Genomic DNA, 22,164 nt, shown 5'->3' with positions numbered 1-22,164 from the left:
GCCGGCAGTCTCCGTTTGCCTAGACCTCACGTCGAAGTTGCAGCTCCGACAATGGAGGAGTCCCAAGGCAGTAGCGTCGTGGCTCCAGCAGCATTTTGGCAGCTTTGCGTTCATCAGCTCTTTATTAAACTTCGGTCTGGATCAAGTCCTGCTGAAGCTGAAGCTCAGCCCGGGGATATGTTGAGAGAGGGTACTTGATCGTTCTCCGCAGCTGAGCGCAACCCAGTCTTACACGACTGAACAATAACCTCCGCAGCAGACCAATCCAGATCTTGGGTTCCGAGTATTGTGAAGGAGACGGTCTCGTGTAGAGGCTATGGCTTCACGCCTCGGTGCCTGAGATAACCGTTGTTTGTGATGACTTGCCTAGACCAAGCGAGCTATGATTCATGTACACGCGACTCGACTTCCGGCTGGAGGATCGCGAAGCAGAAAGATGTTATATCCCTTCCTATGCCCTCATTCAGGGCCGAGTCTCGTTGTGGACAAGTGTCGATGTTCGCGAAGAATGGGGATGCGAAGTTCCACTCCCAGTGAATCGCTCAACATCTCTGTTGGAGGCGATAACATGCATTATGGAACGATGATGAGTGATTCTACCAGCTTACTATCTTTGCTGTCAGTACTCCTTTGCTGTCAGTACTCCTTTGCTGTCAGTGCTTCTTTGCTGTCAATACTTGGAAGCATGGCTCGCAGGGAGCTCGCCATCCTTGACGCTATTACGCTAGACTTGGATCCGGCACACATAAGCGTGGCTCCCATACTTCATGCCAGATTTTGCACAACTTTGCCGATTGTGCCGGTCCTTGATCACTGTGCCAGTGACATGGGCGGCTCAGACTCAATCGAGTATCTTGTGGCGATCCGAGGTCTGGGCGCATGTACAACGATACCAGATTGTAATAGCAATTCGACGATAGCCCGAAGCGGTTACTGCTTTTTGCACTGAGGCTCAGGATTTCAGTTCGACCGTCCAAGCATGCGGTAGTCTGTTCAACACTCGACGAAGAACGCACGTAATCAACATCGCACGGAGCATAAAGTGGCGCCCTGGGACAGGTCGTATGTCGGAGGAATTCGTTGTCACGCCTCGCCGATCGCTGAGATGAAGTGCGCAGATGTGTCCACTATTGCACACGATCCGGTGGCTTGGTGGATGCCTGGGGATCTCTGCTCGTGCAGAAAAGGAACGGGTTGGTCCATGGTCCCCACTATGGTATGGTGTTGCTGCCTCCTTGGTCAAGCATGTCGTGACACACAGYGATTTCTGTAGTCGAACAGCGGAGAGACACATTCGCCTTCGATATACCACATACTGTCACCTCGAGTCAAACATGGGACCTAGGTTTGAGGAGCGAAGCATCTTCAGGCCAGTCTTTCCAACCTCAATCCGTTGTGACAGTCGGAGTTGATCCGACCTACATTTGTATGCCTTTCGAGGAGGAGAGTGTTGGTGATTTGATTTGGTGTGGACATCGCTGAGCCGTCATATTGATGGAGGGGAGGAGGTGGTGAAAACCGGGGTCGATTTCCGCCCCACTTTTCTCGGCAGATCGTCCCGCAAGCGCCGATCCAAGATCTGGAGCTGGAAATAATTTGTCTCGTGAAAGTCCTGCGCAATGCAAACGAGCACCTCTCAACCGCTTCGACCATCCCGCCTCGAAACCTGCCGCTTCGAAGGATCAATTGACTACATGGCCTGATACAACCCATCGCGACCACCTTCATATTCCTCACCCTCACCCTCACACGCGCTCATCATGCCGAAGAAGGCGATTGATGCGCGCATACCAGCGCTGATCCGCAATGGCATGGCGGACAAGAAGCGCTCCTTCTTCGTCATCGTGGGAGACCGACAAAAGGATGTCATTGTCAATCTCTACCATATCCTGCTCAATCTGGACATTAAGCTCAACAAATCGGTCCTTTGGGCATACAAGAAGCAACTTCTCGGCTTTTCATCACATCGGCAAAAGCGGGAGAAGAAGATCAAGAAGGAGATCAAGCGTGGCGTGCGTGAGGCGGACAATGAAGACCCCTTTGAGCTGTTTGTGAGCACACAGAACATTCGATATGTCTACTACAAGGAGACGGAGAAGATTTTGGGCAACACATACGGCATGTGCATCTTGCAGGACTTTGAAGCCATCACACCCAATCTACTGGCACGAACCATGGAGACGGTCGAGGGCGGCGGGTTGGTGATCTTGTTGTTGAAGGGAATGACCAGCTTGAAGCAACTGTACACCCTCAGCATGGACATTCACTCGCGATACCGCACAGAAGCCCACGATGATGTGACGGCTCGATTCAACGAGCGATTTATCCTGTCGCTTGGTAAATGCGAGTCATGTTTGGTTTTGGACGACGAGATGAATGTGCTGCCCATCTCTGGAGGCAGGAGCGTGGTGGAGCGGCAGATACAGGAAGAGGACGGCGAGAAGGCGAAAGCAAGGGCCGAGTTGGATGGCATCAAGGAGAATCTGGCGGATACAAAGCCTGTGGGAGATTTGGTACAACTGGCCAAAACCGTGGACCAGGCAAAGGCTCTGCTCACATTCGTCGAGGCGATTGCGGAAAAGACGCTGGCAAGCACCGTCACTCTCACCGCCGGCAGAGGTCGTGGCAAGTCGGCAGCGCTGGGAGTGGCCATTGCCGCGGCCATTGCACACGGCTACAGCAACATCTTCATCACCTCACCATCGCCTGAAAACTTGAAGACCCTCTTCGACTTTGTCTTCAAGGGATTYKWYKYYMWWGRYWMSSYSRMYMMCSWSRWCTACACTATCACTCAATCCGCCAACCCCGACTTCAACAAAGCCATTGTGCGCGTGAATGTGCATCGTCAACATCGACAGACCATTCAGTACATCCAACCACAAGATGCATACGCTCTGGGCCAGGCTGAACTCCTCGTCATCGACGAAGCCGCCGCCATCCCACTCCCTCTCGTGCGAAAGCTGATGGGACCCTACCTTGTCTTCATGGCCTCCACCATCAACGGCTACGAAGGCACTGGTCGTTCACTYTCCCTCAAGCTGATCCAACAACTACGAGAGCAGTCACGCACCGGCATCAAACCCAAAGGGGAGGACAAAGTTGTCGGGAGGGAAAAGTCCAAGGAAGACCACACACCCGACACACATAGATCCCTCCGCGAAATCACCCTATCAGAACCAATTCGATACGCTCAAGGTGACGGCGTTGAGAAGTGGCTCAATGGCCTCCTCTGTCTTGATGCTACTCTCCCACAAAAGACGAAGCTTCTCGGTGCTCCTCCACCCTCACAATGTGAGCTCCTTCAAGTCAACCGTGATACCCTTTTCTCCTTCCACCCAATCAGCGAAAAGTYCCTACAAAAGATGATGGCGCTCTACGTTGCCTCGCATTATAAGAACACGCCAAACGACCTCCAACTCATGTCCGATGCGCCCGCTCACCAGCTCTTCGTCCTGACTGCTCCTGCGAATGAAGGTGCAAGAGAACTACCCGAGATTCTTGTTGTGCTGCAGATTGCTCTGGAAGGTCAGATTTCACGAGAAAGCGTCCTCAATTCACTCTCCCGTGGCCAGCGCGCAGGAGGTGATCTGATCCCTTGGCTGGTATCCCAGCAGTTTCAGGATTCAGACTTTGCAGGCCTCAGCGGTGCACGCGTTGTACGAATAGCCACAAACCCCGACTACGCGGGTATGGGCTATGGCTCCCGCGCAATGTCGCTCCTCACAGAGTTCTACGAGGGCAAATTCATCTCTCTCGATGAGGACGCCGCTCAGCAGCAAGAACCGCAGACCATGGTGCGAGTAACAGATGCTGAACTTGAGAAAGCCACGCTCAAGACAGATGACATCCGCGTACGAGATATCTCAGCCATGCCCGCGCTCTTCACACGCCTCGCAGAATCCCGTCCTGCGCCTTTGGATTACCTAGGTGTCAGCTACGGTCTGACACAACCTCTTCACAAGTTCTGGCAACGCGCTGGTTATGTGCCCGTATATCTCCGTCAAACGGCAAACGAGTTGACAGGAGAACACACCTGCGTTATGCTGCGAACATTACGCAACGACTCCTCAGATGCGAGCTGGCTAGGAGCTTATGCACAGGACTTCCACCGCCGATATCTCGCCCTTCTTGGATATCAATTCCGATCTTTTGGATGCGTGCAAGCTCTGCAAATCGATGAGAGTGCACGGAAGGGTTTCAGTGGCATTTCCGAAAGCGAGAAACCAATGACAAAGGAAGTGCTGGACCAACATTTCAGTCCTTTTGATCTGAAACGTCTAGAAGGATATGCGAACAACATGCTGGACTACCACGTCATTGTCGATTTGATGCCGAGAATAGCAGAACTCTACTTCCGCGGGAAGTTGGAAGGTGTGAAGCTTCAAGCTGTGCAGAAAGCCGTGTTGATCGCTATCGGGTGTCAAAGAAGACTACTAGAGGACGTCGCGTCAGATGTCGGACTGGGGGATGGTCAGGTGTTGGCCATGTTTGTCAAGGTCGTGCGGAAAGTCGCAAGCTATCTTTCCCACATTGCAGAGGAAGGTGTTGCGAGCACAATACCCGCCGCGGAGGAAGTGGATGCGTCCAAGCCGATTGATGGCAAGGCAATCTCCCAAGCGCTGGAGAATGAATTGGTACAAGCTGGTGTGGAAGAAGCCGAGGAGCGAGAGGAGCGGGAAGCGAAGAGGGCGCTCATCGATAGCTTGCCGTTGGAAAGGTATCAAATTGGCAACGGCGCGGAGATGGGCTGGGAGGAGGCGGAGAAGGCTGTTGGGAGAGGACTCAAGAGTGGAGGTACTGTTGCCGTCAAGACTGGCAAGGGTGCGGAGAAGAAGAGGAAAGCTGGCGAGGCGCTTGAGGAAGCGCAGAGAGAGCTCAATGGGGATAGTGGGAAGAAGTCGAAGAAAGGGGGGGACAAGAAGGGGAAGAGATGATGATGCAGGCAGTAACTTGAGCGTTTTGAAAAGCCTTGCTGGTGAAATTAGTAATTCAAGGTGAATATGTACATTTCTCCATCCATTGTGCCTGACACTCGAGATCAAACCGTTCCTACTTGCGATCCCTCTAGATTATCGCTTCAGCTGGGAGAGATCCCTATAATGCGTTGATATGATGGATACATCTGCCCCGTCCACTATCCCGTCCCATGGCCTTCCATCTCATTGTATAGCCTTCCAACATCTTTGAAGAGGTCATATCCGCCCGAGTCTACATGTACGGCAGCATCAAAGACATCACATGCACGCATTTTACGCGGAAAAATGGAATACTCGGCTGCTTTCGTTGCGAAATTGAAGGGGTCTTGAAATAGACGCATGCTCCTATTTTGTTCTCCTAGGAACTTGTCTGGAAGTACCTAGATACACTCCATTTCTGGGAGTAGATTTTTACTAAGATACACGGTCGATTCGCTATCAAGTCGATATAATCGGCTGGACGCATGTTTTCCATTCATCGAATTTCGCGTGATGAGGATGAGGATGGGGAGCATGATTATGATCCTTACAACGCGGCTTAGCTTACTTGTGGTCTTTGATGTACAACGTGTATGAAGGTCACTTAAAAGTGTGACGATCAAATTGAGCTATGGTGTCATCCAAGCATTACAGCGAGACGACATGCCGGTGGAATGAATTGAGATTTCTGGTCCACGACAAGAATCTCCTCCGTTTCGAATAAGTATTACGAATATTATATGTTATCCGTAGATCTTGGGGACTTGTAGACTGATCYACTACGAGGTTGTGGAACTTTCTATACACAGGGCAGAATTGTGCTGGTAGTCAACATACATACGGAACAGACGATGGATCGAAGTACGCGGCGTGAGATGTAGTGAGGATGCATGTTCCTTCTACTATGCCTAGTCTCCCCCCTGCTCTCCCCCCAGCCCAGAGCTAGAAAATCTAGTCGTGAGCTGGACAAAACCGTTCCAACGAGCCCCGTTTGACGGTTGGGTATGCTTAGCATAGGCTAACTACAGTTTGATAATATAGACCTCTTGATTTGGTTGATAGAAGTATTGGACCACATTAAAGAGCCACGATTCTTTTATTGCTTGTTTGATCAAGCCATCACAACAATAAACCACAATCAAACCATGTCTTGCTAAAGTTGAAGACTCTCGATATATGGGAGAACTCTTATATTGATCGCTTGATTCTCTGCTAAAGGAAGAGATTGTTTTCGACTTGAACCCTTTCTGGACACGGGTAATAGGTATCTACAGAGCTTCAAGGGACGAGACGGGAGGTTTACGAGGATGTTGATCTTGGAGTTCATTCCGATTTAATATGTTTCCGCCACTGCCTCGACCTACTTCGAGCCTCAAAAGTCACTATAACGGCCGATGCCACGGCAACAGAAACCTGCCCTCTCGGCCCTAACCCACATTAATGCCTCAAAGCCCCCCAAACTCCCAAGAACAAAGTAGTAGCCAGCACGGGCCAGATCAACAAGAACGCAAAACCATCTCACCATCCATCCGTCTTGACGCCATCTCACAAAGCAGCAACCGCCTGACCTTCCTCTCGAGCAACACTGGCAGCGCGAAGCTCAATATCAAGAAGCAGCAACTGTCCAACTTCCTCCTTGATCCCGACTCGACCATTACGAATCCAATCCGTCCCCATCAAATCTCTAAGCAACCAAACCATGCGCTTAAGCTGCTCATCAATCACCTCAGGCTTACAATATCCCATAGCATTCAATTTTGCCCAAAAGACACATTTCCCACCTAATAAAAAGGAACGTGCCAGCTGTTTCCAAGTCGTACTTCTAGGTTCCGTGGTGATTTTACAAAAGCACCATGCGACTTCTTGTAGCAAGGAATTCGATGGACGCACGTATTTGCGGAGTGTAGCAGCTCGCGCAGAGATTGTCTCGTCGTGGAGAGAGGCTTCTACCCGCTTACCCTCATGATAATCCCATCGCTCAGAATTGTACTCTGTCTTGATGATGAGTTTCCCAGGGTAGAGAGCTGCTCGGATTTCATCTTTCGAGGCGCCTAAATAGAGACAATCATAGGCGTCGATGTACCGGAGACAGTGTTGTCCAGAGCTGAGGAACGAGCAAATAGAGTACAAGACATTATTAGTGGCAATCTCACGGCGCGAACTGCACACTTGAATCGTTTGGGCTGCGTCGTAGTACCAGATGTTTTCCGGGGCTTCTAAAGCGATGTGCCAGGCTTGACGAAGGAAATTCGGCCAGATAATCTCTTCGACTTTCTCTGGACGACTATCTTTCAGTGCGCGGCTGTCTCCGGCGGGATTATAACCGCCTGCACAGCGTATACCTGACACTTCGATTCGGTCTGAGTGGACGTGGACGGTGATGTAGTTCTCGGCATACAGGATATCGGTCGCCTCGTCCCGGATCGCTTTGCAAGTACGTAAGATCTGTGGGTGGCGAATCGGGGAGTCTGGTCGTTTGATGAGAAGTTCCTCGTAGATGATATTCCTCAGCTCGGGTGGTAAACTGAGGAAAGGAAATGGAGCTTCGCCGCCGGATTTTTGTAGGGCGTCGATGACTCTCCCGCGGACGTCTGGGTGGGGAAGGTGGAGTCCGAGACTGGTTGCGAATTTTGCGAGTTCCATTGTGCTGTAGCGCCAGTATTGGTAATGGTCTTTGTTGGAATTTGGGTGTTGATAGGTGGGTGGGTAGCGAGGGATGGGTGCCGCTTGGGTGGTGAGGTGGGAAGGACTCATTTTGCTGGCTGGCTGTTCTTTGTACAATCCGTTGTACTTGGTATGAGAGGAACCTTCTAGCGCGCGCTGTGCAGCGGCGGAGATTGGTTGGAGATTGTGAACAGACTGCTTCGAGTGCGCGCGGATGTTGAGGATGGTGGAAGTTAGGGGTTGAAAGGTCCAACAGACCACTTCCAAGTATTTCCAGTCCCGTTTCTGGGTGAGAGGAGGATTTGTTGTCGACAGTTGTTGTTTGGGCTTGGATCAAGTCTGGTGTGATGACATGTTTTGTKGTTGAAGATTGTCATGCCTGCGGGTTGAGAGGGAGGAAGGGAGGGAGGCTGGCGTGCACGGACGTACTGTCACATGCTTTGAGCCAGGTGAAACTTCTAGATTTTTTGTCGGCCCGTTGCTGCTAGCTACTAGCGAGGCTTGGGATGATCAACACTCTAGCCTATCCAAGGGGTTTGTCTAGTTGGATTCTTCCATGTCTGTGTAGCGATTCATATAAAGGTTATAAGTATCGATACCAGCTAGCTAGGCGGAGAGACATTTTTTGCCGCCAAACATCTCCTATATCGCGATTCCCTATACCACAGCCTAGATCTACGCAGAGGGGCCTTTATAGTAGACGCGTAGGATTCTTTAAAGGGATTGCGGGTAGGAGGGTCTAGAGGCTGCGTATAAGGTATAATAGCTAAAGGAGATTTTACTACGGAGTTGGAAATTTCACTTACTTCTTTGCATAAATTATAATTTTCTAGATATTATTTTGGCTTGGAATGCATATGCCACCTAATTGTCAGTTAGTCTTGAGCTACCTTAGTCCGGAAATCGCAGCGGGAGGGAATTATGGTATGTCGATTGCTTTTCCATCCCCTTACGACATCGCTTTCAAGTAGTGACGACCTCACAGCCGACTAAGTTGATCATAGCAGGGTTAGCAGACCGTGTATCTCGGGCTCGATAATTTCGGTCCATACAGCGGAGAAAGACCTCCTTATTTGATTCATACACTTGAATAGGCGCTGTATAATATGATGAAGCAAAGTAATTTCTCAATCGGTTATAATAAGTATACATTCAAATATAACATCCAATCCTATCCCATGCCATCCCATTGAACTTTTCGCCCAACTTCCCTACAGCCGGCCGTGATGCTTTTCTTTCCTCCCCTTTCATAAATTATCATCATCATTCTTATCATAATCATCATCATCATAATCGCAATCGTCTGTTGTTTGCTTTCCCAATCCGACAAACCGCAGTCGCCAGCCAAAATGACGATGGAACCAACCGAATCCGCTCACAATGCTCGCTGAAAGTAGAGAGATAATTAAACCGTTGCTTCCATCACATCATCACAGCTGAATCCACCCCTTCTCCACTCCCTCGAGAAACTCCTCCTCTCCCACCGCATCCCACACAGCTCCTTCCTCCTTTCCATACACGCCCGTCGTTCCATAGGGTCCCTTCATGCTGACGGTGCGGTGCCGTGGCCAGATTCCATGACTGCGAACCTCTGCGACGACAAAGTCACCATGCACCAATCCCTTGCCGACGTCGAAGATACAGCCGGCGAAGAAGAGTTCGAGGGAGAGATTCTTGCGCATGCGTTCGCGGGCGGCCATCAGTCCCTTTGCTGCATTCAACACTTTCTTCAACGCAATGGCACGCTTGGGACCGGGGGTGGAAGGGGAACAGCCACAAATGTCCAGCGCGCGGACTTGGCATTCTCCTTCCCATTGCACATTCTCGTCGCTGAAGAGGGAGGGGCACATGGTAGGGATGCTGACGCTCAAGTCGCGCATTCGGGGAAGAGATGTCAGAAGAGTGCAGACGTGTTCGTCATCGGGGATCTGGCCGGGGTTGGGGTGGTAGAAGCCATCGTCGGAGCGGGGAGAGTGCTCCAGGACTTGCAGGGTACGAGCCGAGGCCTTGACAAGGGCTAGAACGCCGGCGACCGAGATGGTGCTGATGTTGGAGACATCCAGCGCTTCGAGGTTGGTGGCGGTGCGGGCGATGAGGGAGAGGTCGGTGTCGGTGATTGGGTTGTGTAGGGTGTTGCCGAAGATCTTCAGACGCTTCAGGCCGGAGAAATCGACTCGAGGATCCAACAATGGGTTGGAAGTGGTACCATGCTCGAGCGCTTGGGCCTGGTTCTTGGGCAGACAGACGGCCAACATCTCCAGAGATTGCAGGGCGCTTCCATGACCGGTGTTGAGGTTCAACAAATCGATCCAGTCATCCACTGTACTCCGACGAAGGATGGTCCAGGGCACACTAAGGAACTGGAGATGGTCGCACTCGGAGACAATGGAGAGGATGTGCTTGTCGGTCTCGGCGGTGTGGAAGCCGTTGAACCACAGTCGTCGGACATGTTTGGTGAGATGGGGAAGGTTGTGGAAGGTATTGTCGGTCTTGCGGAGGGAACCGACGGGATCTTGAAAGACGGAATGGCCGGACGGTCGATCGATCAGTTCGTAGATACTGTACTTGCGGCGGTTGCGCGATAGTTCAGCCCATCTTTCGGATCCGCAGCCCTTTCGTTCAAACACATGCTCGAGGTTGTAGGAAAGAGCCCAGTCGTGCCAGCGCGAGCAAACTTGACGGATGGACTGGGTGGCATCCCATCGCAGATGTTCGGCCGTCACGGGTCCACGGAYATAGCGGGAGAGTTTTGCGMGCTCGAGAGGGAGAGAGGTCTGGGAGAGACCATATGTAAAGCGTTCGTTTTCCTCCTCATTCGCCTTGGCGGCGAGAAGGAGGATGTCGGAGAGAATCTCAAAGGGTAACACGTGGATCATGCTGGGTGTGTTGGTGCAAGATAGATAGACAGATAGATAGATAGGCGAGGCTTGATTGATGTCAAGCGATGAGGTGAGAGGTAAGTGAGAGAGAGAGCGTCGTGAGTGGATGTAGATAAGGCAAGGCAAGGAAAATAAAAGAAAAGCAAGGCGGCTTCTTTGTCTTTGTCTTACGCATGTGACCCACGGCTGGTTCATATAAGTACCAACGGATGGGAATTGGCATTGGCATTGGGATGCCACCTTTCCCTTCCCTTCCTTTCCTTTCCGTCCTGTCCGTCCGCTCATCATGCACGCCATTCAGGAAAATTTCTCTGATCACCCGTCACCAGACACCATTCTCGCGTGCATGCGGAGGAGGCAAGCAGGCGCGCAAGCAAAAGCACCGACCGACCGAACGAACGAGAATGAAATGATGAATGACTCTCCACCACATCCTTGGCAACGTCCCGTCACAGCCAACCCAGCAAAGGCGTTAGTCAAGAGAAAATCTCTTTGCAAGGGCGTGATGGCACTTGATGGAGCACGAGGAGTTGGGAATGGAGGAGGATTAGCTAAAACGTTGGCGGGATGGGGTAATGGAAACCACGGGAAAATCTGGGGAAGAAGGCCCTGCCGACCTTTGGTGGTCATGTGCCACGCAATTCTGCTGACTCTACCTTTTCTCTTACGTTTTGCAGGATGCTCGACTGGCGGGGAAGGACGCACGCACGCACGCACGCACGCACGCACGCACGCACGCACTGATGAGGAATTGGAATTATTCAGGCCATGGACACGAGCACCGAAAGATTGGAATAGAGAAGACTTTGCAAACGAACAATGTCACGAGACTGGAATTGTGAAAAGGCTGGCTGGACTGGGCCGATGAAAGCCGCCCGCTTCCCCTCAACAACAACAACAACAAACGTCTTTCTCCTGCCCAAGGAAAATGCCCGCCATTTCTTTGTACACAGGAATTGAGGCATCACATCACGAGATGGGAGTGCGAATGATCACGAGACTGGAAAGAAGACCACGCCATCCTTCCTTCTAGTTGAGACTTGTGCTCCTTCTATTCTAGTCTGGACTGGCTGGAATCTCCGAATATCCATCGGCATTGACAAGCGTAGAATATCCGTATCCATCCACTGGCCTGGGAGAAAACACATCACGAGTACAGTTCTCGGTGTCGTCACTCTCCAAAGGATGGAGTAGTGCAAGACGTGTCATGCGCGTTGCTCGTGGAAGGGTGCTCCTTGTCTAGCACGAGAGATGAAGGACATCATGCCTTCCGTTCCTGCTGATCACGTCCTTCGTCTAGATGGAGAGAGGGATTCTCGGATCGCAACTAACTAAGGTACCCAGGACCGTATTGGAAAGAAATCCATGTGACCTCATCTCATCTCAAAGCTACTTCGGATGATTGCCTATATTATGCATACGAGCAGGCAGTCGTTCTTGAGGAAGTTTTGGATGAGATTGTCAGGTAAGGTAGGTAAGTTCGGTAGATTCTCCCACATGGCAGAATGATGCAGTGATTGTCGTCTTGCTATCAGGGATACAGCGAATGTCGTCGTACGATCAGGGACAGACAGACAAACATTGTACTTGAGTGCAGCATGCTCTCTCTCTTTACAATGGAGATGTATTGTTGATATTGAGCGTCACAGCCTTGGTGCATGGCAATCCTCGCAAGATTGTGGATTGCAGCGAGAGGAGCCTTTGCTTTTGATCACCAAGAATCAGGAATGGTAAGACGCCTGTTCAGAAAACTTCCCTTCCCATCGACACTCTCAATACTCCCATGCTGCTAATTGCTAGCAACCTGTCAACTGATGAACAGGCCTCAATATTCGCTCCTCATCAATGACAATGACCATGACTTTCTCCCGCAACGCATGCATGTCATACCGTCGGCGCCAGTGACGCCGTCCCAATGCCGCTTGCTCCTCATACACCAGTACCTAATGTAATATTCCCCGCAGTCATCCATCATCTACTTCTTGCCCTTTCTCTTCTTGGCACTCCCAGGCTGTGAATTGGAGCCAGAAGGACCCTCCACGTCCGCCTCGACTAGCACGGCCTCGTCATCACTGTTGGTCTTCTTGGGCGTTTGCGGGCGGGGCGCGGATGCGCTGTCGTCCTCCAACCCAAGCTCACTGAGAAGTTCCGTCTTGGCTCCCGCACGCTTCTGCTCCCACCAGCTCTTCTCTCCCTCAAGTTTGGCTTGAATCTCCGCGCTGCGCTCTTTCAGGAGACGATTCTGGTTGATTTCGTTGGCGGATTGGAAGATGACTTGACCCCAGCCGGGGACAAATGCGTTCGCCTGTGGATTAGCCAGTTTAGCATGCATTCCAATCCTCACATGTGATGTATGGTCAATCTCACCTCTGAAACAACGTCCTTAACCTCCTCTTCCATCTCCYTTTCCTCCCTCAAAAATCGCTGCCAGAGTTCATCCCCGACACTCCCTCTCTGTAGCAAGGATTGTAATGCAGGCTTGCTGGCGCGTAGCTTGACAATGCGCTCAATATCCTCGACTGCTCTCCTCAACAACGCGGCCTTCAAGATGGAGTCTGGGACCTGCTTCAACGATTTCTCGCCCTCTTCGCTCGACTCCTTRGGATCCAAATGCAGCAGACTGAGGTAGATGTTTCTTTGACGATGCGGGGGGAACCAGTTCTCCAGTTGCGCCTGCTTGGATAATTGGCGTTTGCGGTATGTGGAGGAGAATGTGAGGAGGGATCCAACGAGGATGCCAATGTATAGTACGGGAAGGAGCAAGTTGGTCCAGAATGGTTTCGGTGGGGTTGCAGTGAAGCCGTCTGATGTGCCATTTGTGGAGCTGTTGCCAAAGGTCGCGTTGAAGGTGCTGTTGAACGTGGTGTTGTCCATGGCGGCGGACGGGGCGCAATGCGCGGGGAGACGGTGATGCTGGATGGTATAACCCAGATGATGGTGTCGTCTTGTGACTGCGAGGAGTTTTGGTGCGTGGGGTCGATCACACGAAAGGGCGTGATATTGTGGAAAGGTGCGGAGGTTTCTGTGAATAAGTTAACTTAATCCATTCATCCAGGTGTCAACTTCACGCGCAAAGGATGATGCCGGGGCGATCCCTTCCCTTTGATCTTCTCGGCTCAGATCCGAGCAATCTTATCTCATCCATCTTCACGCGTCAAGCGAAACGCCAAAGTTACGTAGCCACAATTTGACAAAGCTCCAGGCGAGCTACCTCATTACAGTACGACATCGACAATCAATCCACCTTCTCTCTACACTTCCACCCCAACAACCCCCCCTTCCCCCTCATCCACCTCCACGACGCTCATGCGATGATGATCCTCCGATTCCAGTCGAAAAATGGGCAATTCCGCCTTCAAGTCGAGCCCAACACGGAAATCCCCACCATCCTGCCCGCGGTGCTCGAAAAGCTGCCGGCGGACACGATTCCCAGCTCCGTGACCATCAGTCCCAAGCCGACGGGAGGCGAAGCGCGGCCGATTGATTCATTAAAGGCCGTCACCTTTGCACGTCTCGGTCTCACGTACGTTGATGGACATGTGATGATGAATTGGCCTGACATCCACTGACACTTGAATCAATTCAGACACGGCACACAAATCTACCTCGATTACTCCCAACAAGCCGCCACCGCCACAAACGGACATTCTGTCGCCGCCAACAAACTCAGCGGAAATGCCGTCAAGGCGGAAGAGCTGGCCACGAGCGTCAAGATCCCCATCAGCGCCACCGCACCCAAGCTGATCAAGAATCCCTGGGAGTCGGTCAAACAATCCGCCCTGGATGAGCGGTTGGATCAGCAGGATGGTAAAATCAAGAGGAAGCGCAATGAAATGATGTGCTCGCACGGAGCAAAGGGCATGTGCGACCACTGCAGTCCCCTCGAGCCCTACGACAAGACCTACCTTGATGACAACAAGATCAAGCACCTCTCATACCACGCATACCYCCGAAAGGTCAACCAGGGCAAAAACAAGTACCAATCCGGCAGCTCGTACATGCCACCCCTCACCGAACCATACTTCCGTGTCAACCCCAATTGCCCCTCCGGACACGAGCCCTTTCCCGCCGGAATTTGCACCAAATGCCAGCCATCGGCCATCAGTCTGCAACCGCAGGAATATCGAATGGTCGATCACGTCGAATTCGCGCAGTCGGAGATTGTCAACAAATTCCTCAACTTCTACAGAGCGGGTGGCGCGCAGCGGATAGGCTATCTCTACGGACACTACGAGGCGTATGATCTGGTTCCCTTGGGAACAAAGGCGGTGGTCGAGTCCATCTATGAGCCGCCACAGGACGATGAGGTGGATGGTGTGACCTTGGGCGATTGGGAGAAGGAGGAGGAAATCGACAAGATCGCCGAGTCGTGCGGTCTACAACGTGTGGGCGTCATCTTCACCGACCTCGTCCGACCGGAAGACCCCGAACAAGGCGACGCCGTCTGCAAACGCCACATCGACTCCTACTTCCTGTCTTCATTAGAGATTGTGTTTGCCGCACGCTACCAAGCCAGATATCCGCGCCCATCAAAATGGAGTGAAACGGGACAATTCGGCAGCAACTTTGTCACATGCGTCATATCCGGCGACGATACCCGCGCCATCGCAATCTCGGCCTACCAAGCCTCCAACGCAGCAGTGGAGATGTGTGTGGCGGACATTGTTGAGCCCTCTGCAGAGCYCAGTGTGATGTTGGTGCAGGATGAGGAGGAGGTGGATGCGCTGGGGAGGAAGCGATACATCCCAGAAGTCTTCTACCGAAAGGTCAACGAGTATGGTCGGAATGTTCAGGAGAACGCCAAGCCCTCGTTCCCTGTGGAGTACCTTTTGGTGACTCTCACCCATGGCTTTCCAAACGAGAGCTCACCYAAATTCGCCAAGCTCGACTTCGCCATTGAGAACCGCGACGCATTGGGCGAGCTTCAGGAGACGCGGGATTTACAGAAGCTGCTCAAAGCCGGCGCGAATCGCATCGCCCTGGATACCCCGCAAGGTGTGGTGGCAGTCTCGGATTTTCATCTACTCTGCTACGTGCACTCACTGGGAATCTTATCAGACGTATGTTGCCATCCCATCCCAACACATTCCAAAAGTCTCCCTTGCTAATACGATGATGATGATGTTTGTAGGACGAAATGAAACTCCTCTGTCAGACGGCGGTGGCCAAGGACGTGGCCATGGGCGCGGCGTTGATGCATACTCCAGGTTGGCGCACTCTTACCACGATCCTTGACCAGATGTAAGTGCTTTCTTAACGTAATAATCTTCTTCTTCTAGGCTGGTTGACGCTGGTGGCCTTGTTGGAGGAATTCAAGGATCGGCCTGTGAAGCGGTTCAGCGAGGACTCGTCGACGGCTTCTCTGGTCAAGAGGGTGCGAGGAGTGGATTTGGGTGCTGGTCCCGGTGCGGCGAATGGGAGATGAGGATGCCTTTATGGGGGAGATTATTACCGTGTGGAGGATGGTCACTGCAAAGTGAACGACGACGTTATGGCTGGCTGGACTGGTATTCTGAGCAGGGATGGAGTGGATGAATAGACGATGAAGCCTCTCAGTGTGAAGGATCCATCTTCCTGAACAATTGAGCATTAATGAGAGTCTCTAGATAACCCTGCAAAAAGCACAAGGTACACCCTTCAAATGATCAAGGACTCGTAACCATTCGGATTCGTCAACATTCCCTTCCATCTCCCACCTCGTCCGGGAATGCCACCGAGCACCAGATCTTCCGGAATTTTCTTTGGATCAAGCGCGACTGCACCAGAATACACAGAAGCTCCAGCAAGAGCCTCATCATCCACGATAGTCCCATTGACAGCATCCACCCGCCTTTCAAACAGAATTCCTCCAATCGTCGCGTCCGGGAACACCGCTACACCAGCCGTCGAAGATTCACTCGCGATAAGACTCTCGAGCTTCATTTCTTGCGATGTGGTCCCAAAAGTCATGTTCGAGCCTCCCGCCGGCGCGATATATGTCGCTGTAGAATTCTGGGACGTGACCAAGTTCGAGCCCGCCCTTTCCTCAACCTTACCAACTGCTTTGAATCCTTCAATCCCACTCGGCAGGACTGCGGAACCAAGAACACGTTCCATCTTGCTGCGATTGATAACCGCATGGATCTCGGCCGCGTTGTTGGAGAGGTCGACTGTGGACAGGGCGTAGAAGGGATAGCTGAAGTCTTGAGCGTAGCCCGAAGAAGATTGTTTAAAGCCAGTAGTGAGCTGCTTGTTGACCTGGTTGTTGCCTCCATTCGTGAGGTTGCCTGTAGCTTCAAAATTGAGAAATTGTTTCCAGTCGGCGTGGAACGTCTTCCCATTAGCTAGGTTGAGCATTGACGACGCAAAAAACTCCCGGCTGACGAAGGCGAAGTAGCCCAAAGTCTCGTTGACGGTTCCATCGGAGTTGGTGCTTACTTCCGAATGAACGGAAGGCCAGTTGCTTGGAGCAAGGACATAGGGTGTCCCCGAACCAGTCGTGACATGTCCCTCCTCGTCAAGCCAGAGGAACAGCTTCCCAGAGATGAGCCAATAGTCTCCTACTTCCCTACTGATTACAGCTTTACCATGGCCATCATCTTCCAGCCCCACAACCTTGATACTGAACGTGTGAGGCTGGCCGTCACACAAAAGAGGTAGGAATGGTGTGACGTCGATCTCATCCTCTTTCAAGTCCAGGGCATCGATGCCGACGACGGGCCTCCATAATCCTGGTATGACTCCTCCCGCAAAGATGACGGGGAACGGCCATGAATATCCCGCATGCTTCCCATCGATTAGAAGCTGGACTTCGCGGAAAGGTGAGAAGCCGTAGAGTGTTCCTGCGGATCCAAAGGTCGCTGTCCTGGTGCTGGGAACGTTGCTCCACCAGAACTGCGAGGTCGTGTTAGTTTGTCATTGCGAGTATACTCGGGAGTGTCGTTGAAGTCACCTCTTCATCAGCCTGCCCAGTCGCAGACAAAGTAAAGACCGCCCGCTTGACATTCTGCGGAATCTTCAAGGCAACAGCAGCGGCCTTCTTGGGCACAGTGAACGGTACTGGTCCACCACTGGATGTCTTGTCGGTGACTCCCAGAATCCTGTCCGCAGGAATAGAAGGTACAATGTCCGTCATGAAGAATTGTGAGGACAATGTTACGTTGAACGATCCGGTGTAGTTCCCATACACAATGTTGTCCAACTCGAACGTCAACTTCTGCTCCGTTTTGAGGAGTGAGAGGTAGGGCGTCATGTCCTGGCAGAATAGTTAGCAAAGGCTACTTGAGGAAGCGACAGGAAGATGACAGACCTTGAGATATGTATAGAAGATGCCATCCTTCGTCGGCTCGGCAGTGGAAGGTCTCCAGACTTCGACATCTCCCAGAAACACCCATCCAAGTCTGTCGAACTGTCTTCCCGCCACGCTGACGGTCATATTCCAGGTGACACGGTTAAAGGAGCATTCTGGCGGTTTGTATTCCCCCACAAAAGGCTTATAGTATGAAGCCCCAAAGGTGTGGTTCATCAGATTCCCCTGGCACGTTGGCTTCTCAGGCTGCTTGACGTATGCATGGACGAAGGAGTCCGTGAGCTCCGCTTCTCCGGCACGTGAAATTGCAAGAACCGGCGGGAAGACTTGCAGATCGCTTGAGTATTTTGCTGCGGAGAATGGGATGATAATACTGGCCAAAGCCAGTAGTGATGCAAGCATGGCGTTGAGTATGCTTCTGGCGGTTGATGTTGATGTGTTGATGTGTTGATGTTGTGACTATGGAAGAGACATCTCTCAAGATAGGTGGGAAGTGGTACTCCATGGTGAGTGCTTCTTGCAGATAGTGTAGATCGTTCCTGTATGCTCTCACTGCCGATTTTTGCCGGAGCAGGAAGGTGTTTTCTTGATAAGCTTCTCGTATGAGCAAGCTTAGCTCACGTGTATGTGTGATGATGCAAATATGTTCTCCTTATAAATCATTGTTGACGATGTTACGTTGGTTGGGAAGATGGGTGTGAAGTTGGGGCGAACTGGCTGTGTTCACCAAGGGTTACCTTAGGGTTGGGGTAGTGTGAGATTCTCCATATTTGGTCTGCGCTGCACATATCCCGTGGAGAAAACAGTTGCGCATGCTAAGAATGCACTGTGAATGCTTGAGGTTAGGACTTACATCTTCTTTACAATTCCAAATGAGCATGACTGACGTCTCACCTTGCGTTTGAGAGTTGACCTGGTATCTCCGCCAATACCAATACCTAAATCTCGCCATTCGAATATGTTGGGTCTCATTACAAGCTTTTGGTAGCAGGTACGCTAGACAGTCAATGCAATAGGTTCAATGCAGCTCTTTCAACCTCTCGATCCACTCGACTCGGTCATGCTTCCACCATTCCAATGGCTCCCCTGACCAGGCGCAATACTCGGCTGCGCACTCCCAATCTCCTTACTCTCCTTCACGAGTCCTCCCTGCGACTCCGGGTTGTGATGCGCCTCCTGCCTTCCCTGCTGAGATGTCGCCTCTCCTTGCGCGGCGTACTGCTTCAACTCTTTGTAGCTCACAACGTCCAATGCCTTCTCATGTGTAGCGTGCAAGTGAACCTTTGGGACATCCTCGTGGGCTAGCTTGCCTGCTTGAGCTGCCTTCATCGCTTCCTGCCATCTGCTTGCGCATAGGCACCACTTTTGTCCGTCGGAAAGAGATCCAAGATTGTTGCCTTTGGAGTTTGAGAAATCGAGAAAGCCTTTGGAAACTGTTGCTGCGACGGAGTGGTTGCCTGAATCTTCGGAGCCGGTTCTGCAGAAGCCGTCGCGATAGAATCCCGTTCCCTTGTGGAAAAATCCTAGTCGGCCACCAGCGACTACGATTTATTAGTATCGAGCTGGAGATATTGRATTCCCCAGACTACCTACCACTATTGTTCTCCATCATCGGCTTCATCGAGGTTGATTGCTTGGTCGCCATGTTGTCCAAATTTGTGGGATGGTGATGTGGAATGCGGCGAAGTTATTGGAGACAATGGCAGATTGTGAGTGCAACAAGATGTGTGATGAATGAGGATGTAAATCGTTCAGAACAAAGGACCACCATATCCTCTTGTTGGTAATAAATCGTCATGGATACGCATCGCCTGGCCAAGTCAGTTACATCACCATTACAGAAATTCCTGGAGCCAATCGTTGGGTGGTCGTCGCGCTAATGCAGGAACGCACGTGTTTGGCGATCTGCTGGTAAACCTCCGAATCAGGAATCTCCAACACAATGCATTCGAATGCGGCGGTATAAGCGGGGGTATGTGGTCTTGCGAGGATACTGAATATCATCCGCGAGCAAGACTGTTCCACAGAATTTCGCTCGAGCTGCAGACAGAGCTTATATTCACATCGTGCCATCCGGAGCAAAAGTGTGATAGAGAGGTACGTCGTTTTGTAGGAAGTAGGTCCTATCCATCTGCGTTAGTTGCCGTTCCCATGTGCAACACCCTAATTTGATACATACCAGTCGAATTGGGAGTCATTGAGTGCTTCAAGATTCCAGTCCTCACTGCTCGATGCAGTCATGGGGTTCTCCTCAGCAGGGATAAGGACACTACCATTCAAGACTGGTGCTGGATGCGGAGAATTCCTCTCCACCGACGGTAGCCGCGATTGAAACTCCGCAGGGGCTTTCTGTAATGTCGTTGCCAGCACGTTTGAGTCCTCATCCTTTCGCTTCTTCGACAGACGAATGAGAAATCGTGCAGTCTTCAAGGCGTCCTTCATGGCGGTTGTTCGGAAACGCTCGACGACAAATTCCAGCGTACGCATCGCCGTAGATAAGTGCGATAGTGATTTTCTCTCATCCATCGCGAGGAACACACAAACAACCTGGAATGGTACGTTTGCGACATGCCACCACGGCATACCTTGCTCGGCCATTCGTCTTGCTGCAGCGAGACCGTCAAGACCTATCTTGATGATCCTGTCGATGACCGGCGAGGACAGATTAGGATTCGCCATTCGCAATCGACGATAGCCGCAGAGACCAAGGTTGGCTTTGGACAAGGCGATTCCATCGTGTTTGGGTTGGTATGCGTCGAGCCTTTCTAGATAATCCTCCTCCCACTGGCCTGGTTTGGAATCGGATTGTTCGGGATCCAGAGCACATGAGATACTGTACAAGTCGATGTAATCCGCCGTGTGGTCTTCCGGGCCTTCTGGAACTGGTAGGCTGACGGTGATGCCGCGTAATGCCACCCGCGTTCGACCTATGGGTGGTTGTTAGCATCATGCCAGGAGAGCTGATGAGATACTAGCTTCGGAGGAGCAATCTCTTCGCTTCACGCCATCTCCCTTGACTGACCGTATTCGAAACTGACCCACGAATTGAGCATTCGGGCAACCCAAAACGTCCGCCGCCGTAGCTCTGGATCATTGGAGACATCAATCGTGGCAGGATGTAGAACGGAACTGCTAGCTTCCAGCTGCAGTCCAACAGACTCGACGAGGTGCATTGTGGTACAGGTTGCCAACCACGTAGCATGGGGATGATCGGTCACCCGAAGTATTAGACAGCGCAAGACCCACGACTGTACATCGCTCAGACAGGGCGGTAGCATCGTACTTGTGCTCTCCAAATACTGTTTTTGAACATCGATCAGCTGTGGGAGAATCGCACTGAGATCTTGTGTCGAGAATAAAATGCCGAGAGCCGCCACGCCGCACAAGATATGTTCGGGCACCTCACACGCTTGAGGGTTGGTGAATCGGAGGGCAAGATTGTCCATGACCCACGGCTTGCCGAGGAAGCCGTAGATTGGGTGAACGTTCGCAAAGTAGAGGTTTGCGAGAGAGGTCATGAGGTCCTGGTCGAGAATGTCTGTAATCGGCGGCATCAAAGGCGGAATGTACGAATTGCTACCTAGATTCCAGCCGAAAGTGAAGAGCTTCGGTCCAGAGGATGGGTCCAGACGCTGACCCAGCAAGCGCGTGAATGCTATACCGGAGTTGGCCTCCATGGATTGCATCTTGGTCATGTCCTCGATGCTAGGCTGGCTGTTCCGGGAGATTTCCGACTTGATGAAAGCGGAATTCTCAACCTCGAGCTGTTGTTCATCGGCCAGGGCATGCTGTTCGACCAGCTTGCTACGCTTCCGGGGATGTCTTTCGAAGTAGCACTTGTAATCAAACTGCGAACACATATTACACGGTTGATTGCCATCGCATCTACGCTTTCTCAGCCGGCACTTGAACGTGGGAATACGAGTCAGCGAGGTTGAAGTTGAGACGACAAGAAGTACCGGAAGCTCACGGGTTCACAAGCCTGCTTGGCTCTCTGCCGCTGTCGTTTCTGTCCTTGGGTCGTGCTGGACTTTGATTTCGCGCCATTGACTACATCGCCTTCAGCAGACTCCATGTCTCGGCGATTACCGTAGGATTGGATTTCTGGGAAGAAAAGAGGGGAAGAGGAGAAGCTCCATACCGTAAAAGTAGGTACGTACTTTTGATAGAAGAGGTAAGGGTCTTTCGGTAAGCGTTGATCGGTTGAGCGGACCGATCCGCTAGCGCACAATCTGGGCTTGTCACAGCAGTCTCCACCGCCGACTTCACTTTTACTTCCATAACAACAAACATCGGCACGTGCCATGCGATCAAGTCTATCCAGTCGCAGCCGGACGGCTCCCGATAGATCACGTCTCGAAAGCGTGGTGGGCTTAGA

General features: G+C 51.7%; 8 protein-coding genes; 2 read left to right on the top strand and 6 right to left on the bottom strand.

Annotated features, from left to right (window-relative positions):
• Positions 1-1,760: 1,760 nt before the first annotated feature.
• On the top strand, positions 1,761-4,934 carry RCC_03473 (probable nucleolar ATPase Kre33; the record flags this gene model as incomplete). The annotated part of the gene is made up of 1 exon (XM_023768759.1): positions 1,761-4,934. One exon carries the CDS (start codon positions 1,761-1,763, stop codon positions 4,932-4,934), a length of 3,174 nt encoding a protein of 1,057 aa, XP_023624527.1.
• A 1,566-nt stretch (positions 4,935-6,500) lies between these two features.
• Positions 6,501-7,709, bottom strand: RCC_03472 (uncharacterized protein; the record flags this gene model as incomplete). The annotated part of the gene is made up of 1 exon (XM_023768758.1): positions 6,501-7,709. One exon carries the CDS (start codon positions 7,707-7,709, stop codon positions 6,501-6,503), a length of 1,209 nt encoding a protein of 402 aa, XP_023624526.1.
• A 1,340-nt stretch (positions 7,710-9,049) lies between these two features.
• On the bottom strand, positions 9,050-10,495 carry RCC_03471 (uncharacterized protein; the record flags this gene model as incomplete). Its single annotated transcript, XM_023768757.1, has 1 exon — positions 9,050-10,495. The coding sequence occupies one exon, from the start codon at positions 10,493-10,495 to the stop codon at positions 9,050-9,052; it is 1,446 nt and encodes a 481-aa protein (XP_023624525.1).
• A 1,978-nt stretch (positions 10,496-12,473) lies between these two features.
• Positions 12,474-13,372, bottom strand: RCC_03470 (related to endoplasmic reticulum translocation complex chain SEC66; the record flags this gene model as incomplete). XM_023768756.1 has 2 exons in its annotated part: positions 12,474-12,803; positions 12,866-13,372. The coding sequence occupies 2 exons, from the start codon at positions 13,370-13,372 to the stop codon at positions 12,474-12,476; spliced, it is 837 nt and encodes a 278-aa protein (XP_023624524.1).
• Positions 13,373-13,809: 437 nt separating this feature from the next.
• RCC_03469 (probable Nuclear protein localization protein 4) lies at positions 13,810-15,923 on the top strand (the record flags this gene model as incomplete). XM_023768755.1 has 4 exons in its annotated part: positions 13,810-14,021; positions 14,085-15,558; positions 15,630-15,705; positions 15,778-15,923. 4 exons carry the CDS (start codon positions 13,810-13,812, stop codon positions 15,921-15,923), a joined length of 1,908 nt encoding a protein of 635 aa, XP_023624523.1.
• A 212-nt stretch (positions 15,924-16,135) lies between these two features.
• RCC_03468 (uncharacterized protein) lies at positions 16,136-18,188 on the bottom strand (the record flags this gene model as incomplete). XM_023768754.1 has 3 exons in its annotated part: positions 16,136-17,371; positions 17,430-17,732; positions 17,787-18,188. The coding sequence occupies 3 exons, from the start codon at positions 18,186-18,188 to the stop codon at positions 16,136-16,138; spliced, it is 1,941 nt and encodes a 646-aa protein (XP_023624522.1).
• A 630-nt stretch (positions 18,189-18,818) lies between these two features.
• On the bottom strand, positions 18,819-19,431 carry RCC_03467 (uncharacterized protein; the record flags this gene model as incomplete). XM_023768753.1 has 2 exons in its annotated part: positions 18,819-19,327; positions 19,380-19,431. The coding sequence occupies 2 exons, from the start codon at positions 19,429-19,431 to the stop codon at positions 18,819-18,821; spliced, it is 561 nt and encodes a 186-aa protein (XP_023624521.1).
• Positions 19,432-19,845: 414 nt separating this feature from the next.
• On the bottom strand, positions 19,846-21,861 carry RCC_03466 (related to Pdr3p; the record flags this gene model as incomplete). XM_023768752.1 has 4 exons in its annotated part: positions 19,846-19,909; positions 19,966-20,713; positions 20,809-21,691; positions 21,757-21,861. 4 exons carry the CDS (start codon positions 21,859-21,861, stop codon positions 19,846-19,848), a joined length of 1,800 nt encoding a protein of 599 aa, XP_023624520.1.
• Between the last annotated feature and the right edge of the window lie 303 nt (positions 21,862-22,164).

The sequence above is a fragment of the Ramularia collo-cygni genome (genome assembly GCF_900074925.1).
Source record: "Ramularia collo-cygni strain URUG2 genome assembly, contig: RCC_scaffold04, whole genome shotgun sequence".
In the NCBI taxonomy this organism is placed as follows: Eukaryota; Fungi; Ascomycota; class Dothideomycetes; order Mycosphaerellales; family Mycosphaerellaceae; genus Ramularia; species Ramularia collo-cygni.
The sequence above is the reverse complement of the archived record's forward strand: the minus strand, read 5'-3'. Positions and strand labels throughout refer to the sequence as shown.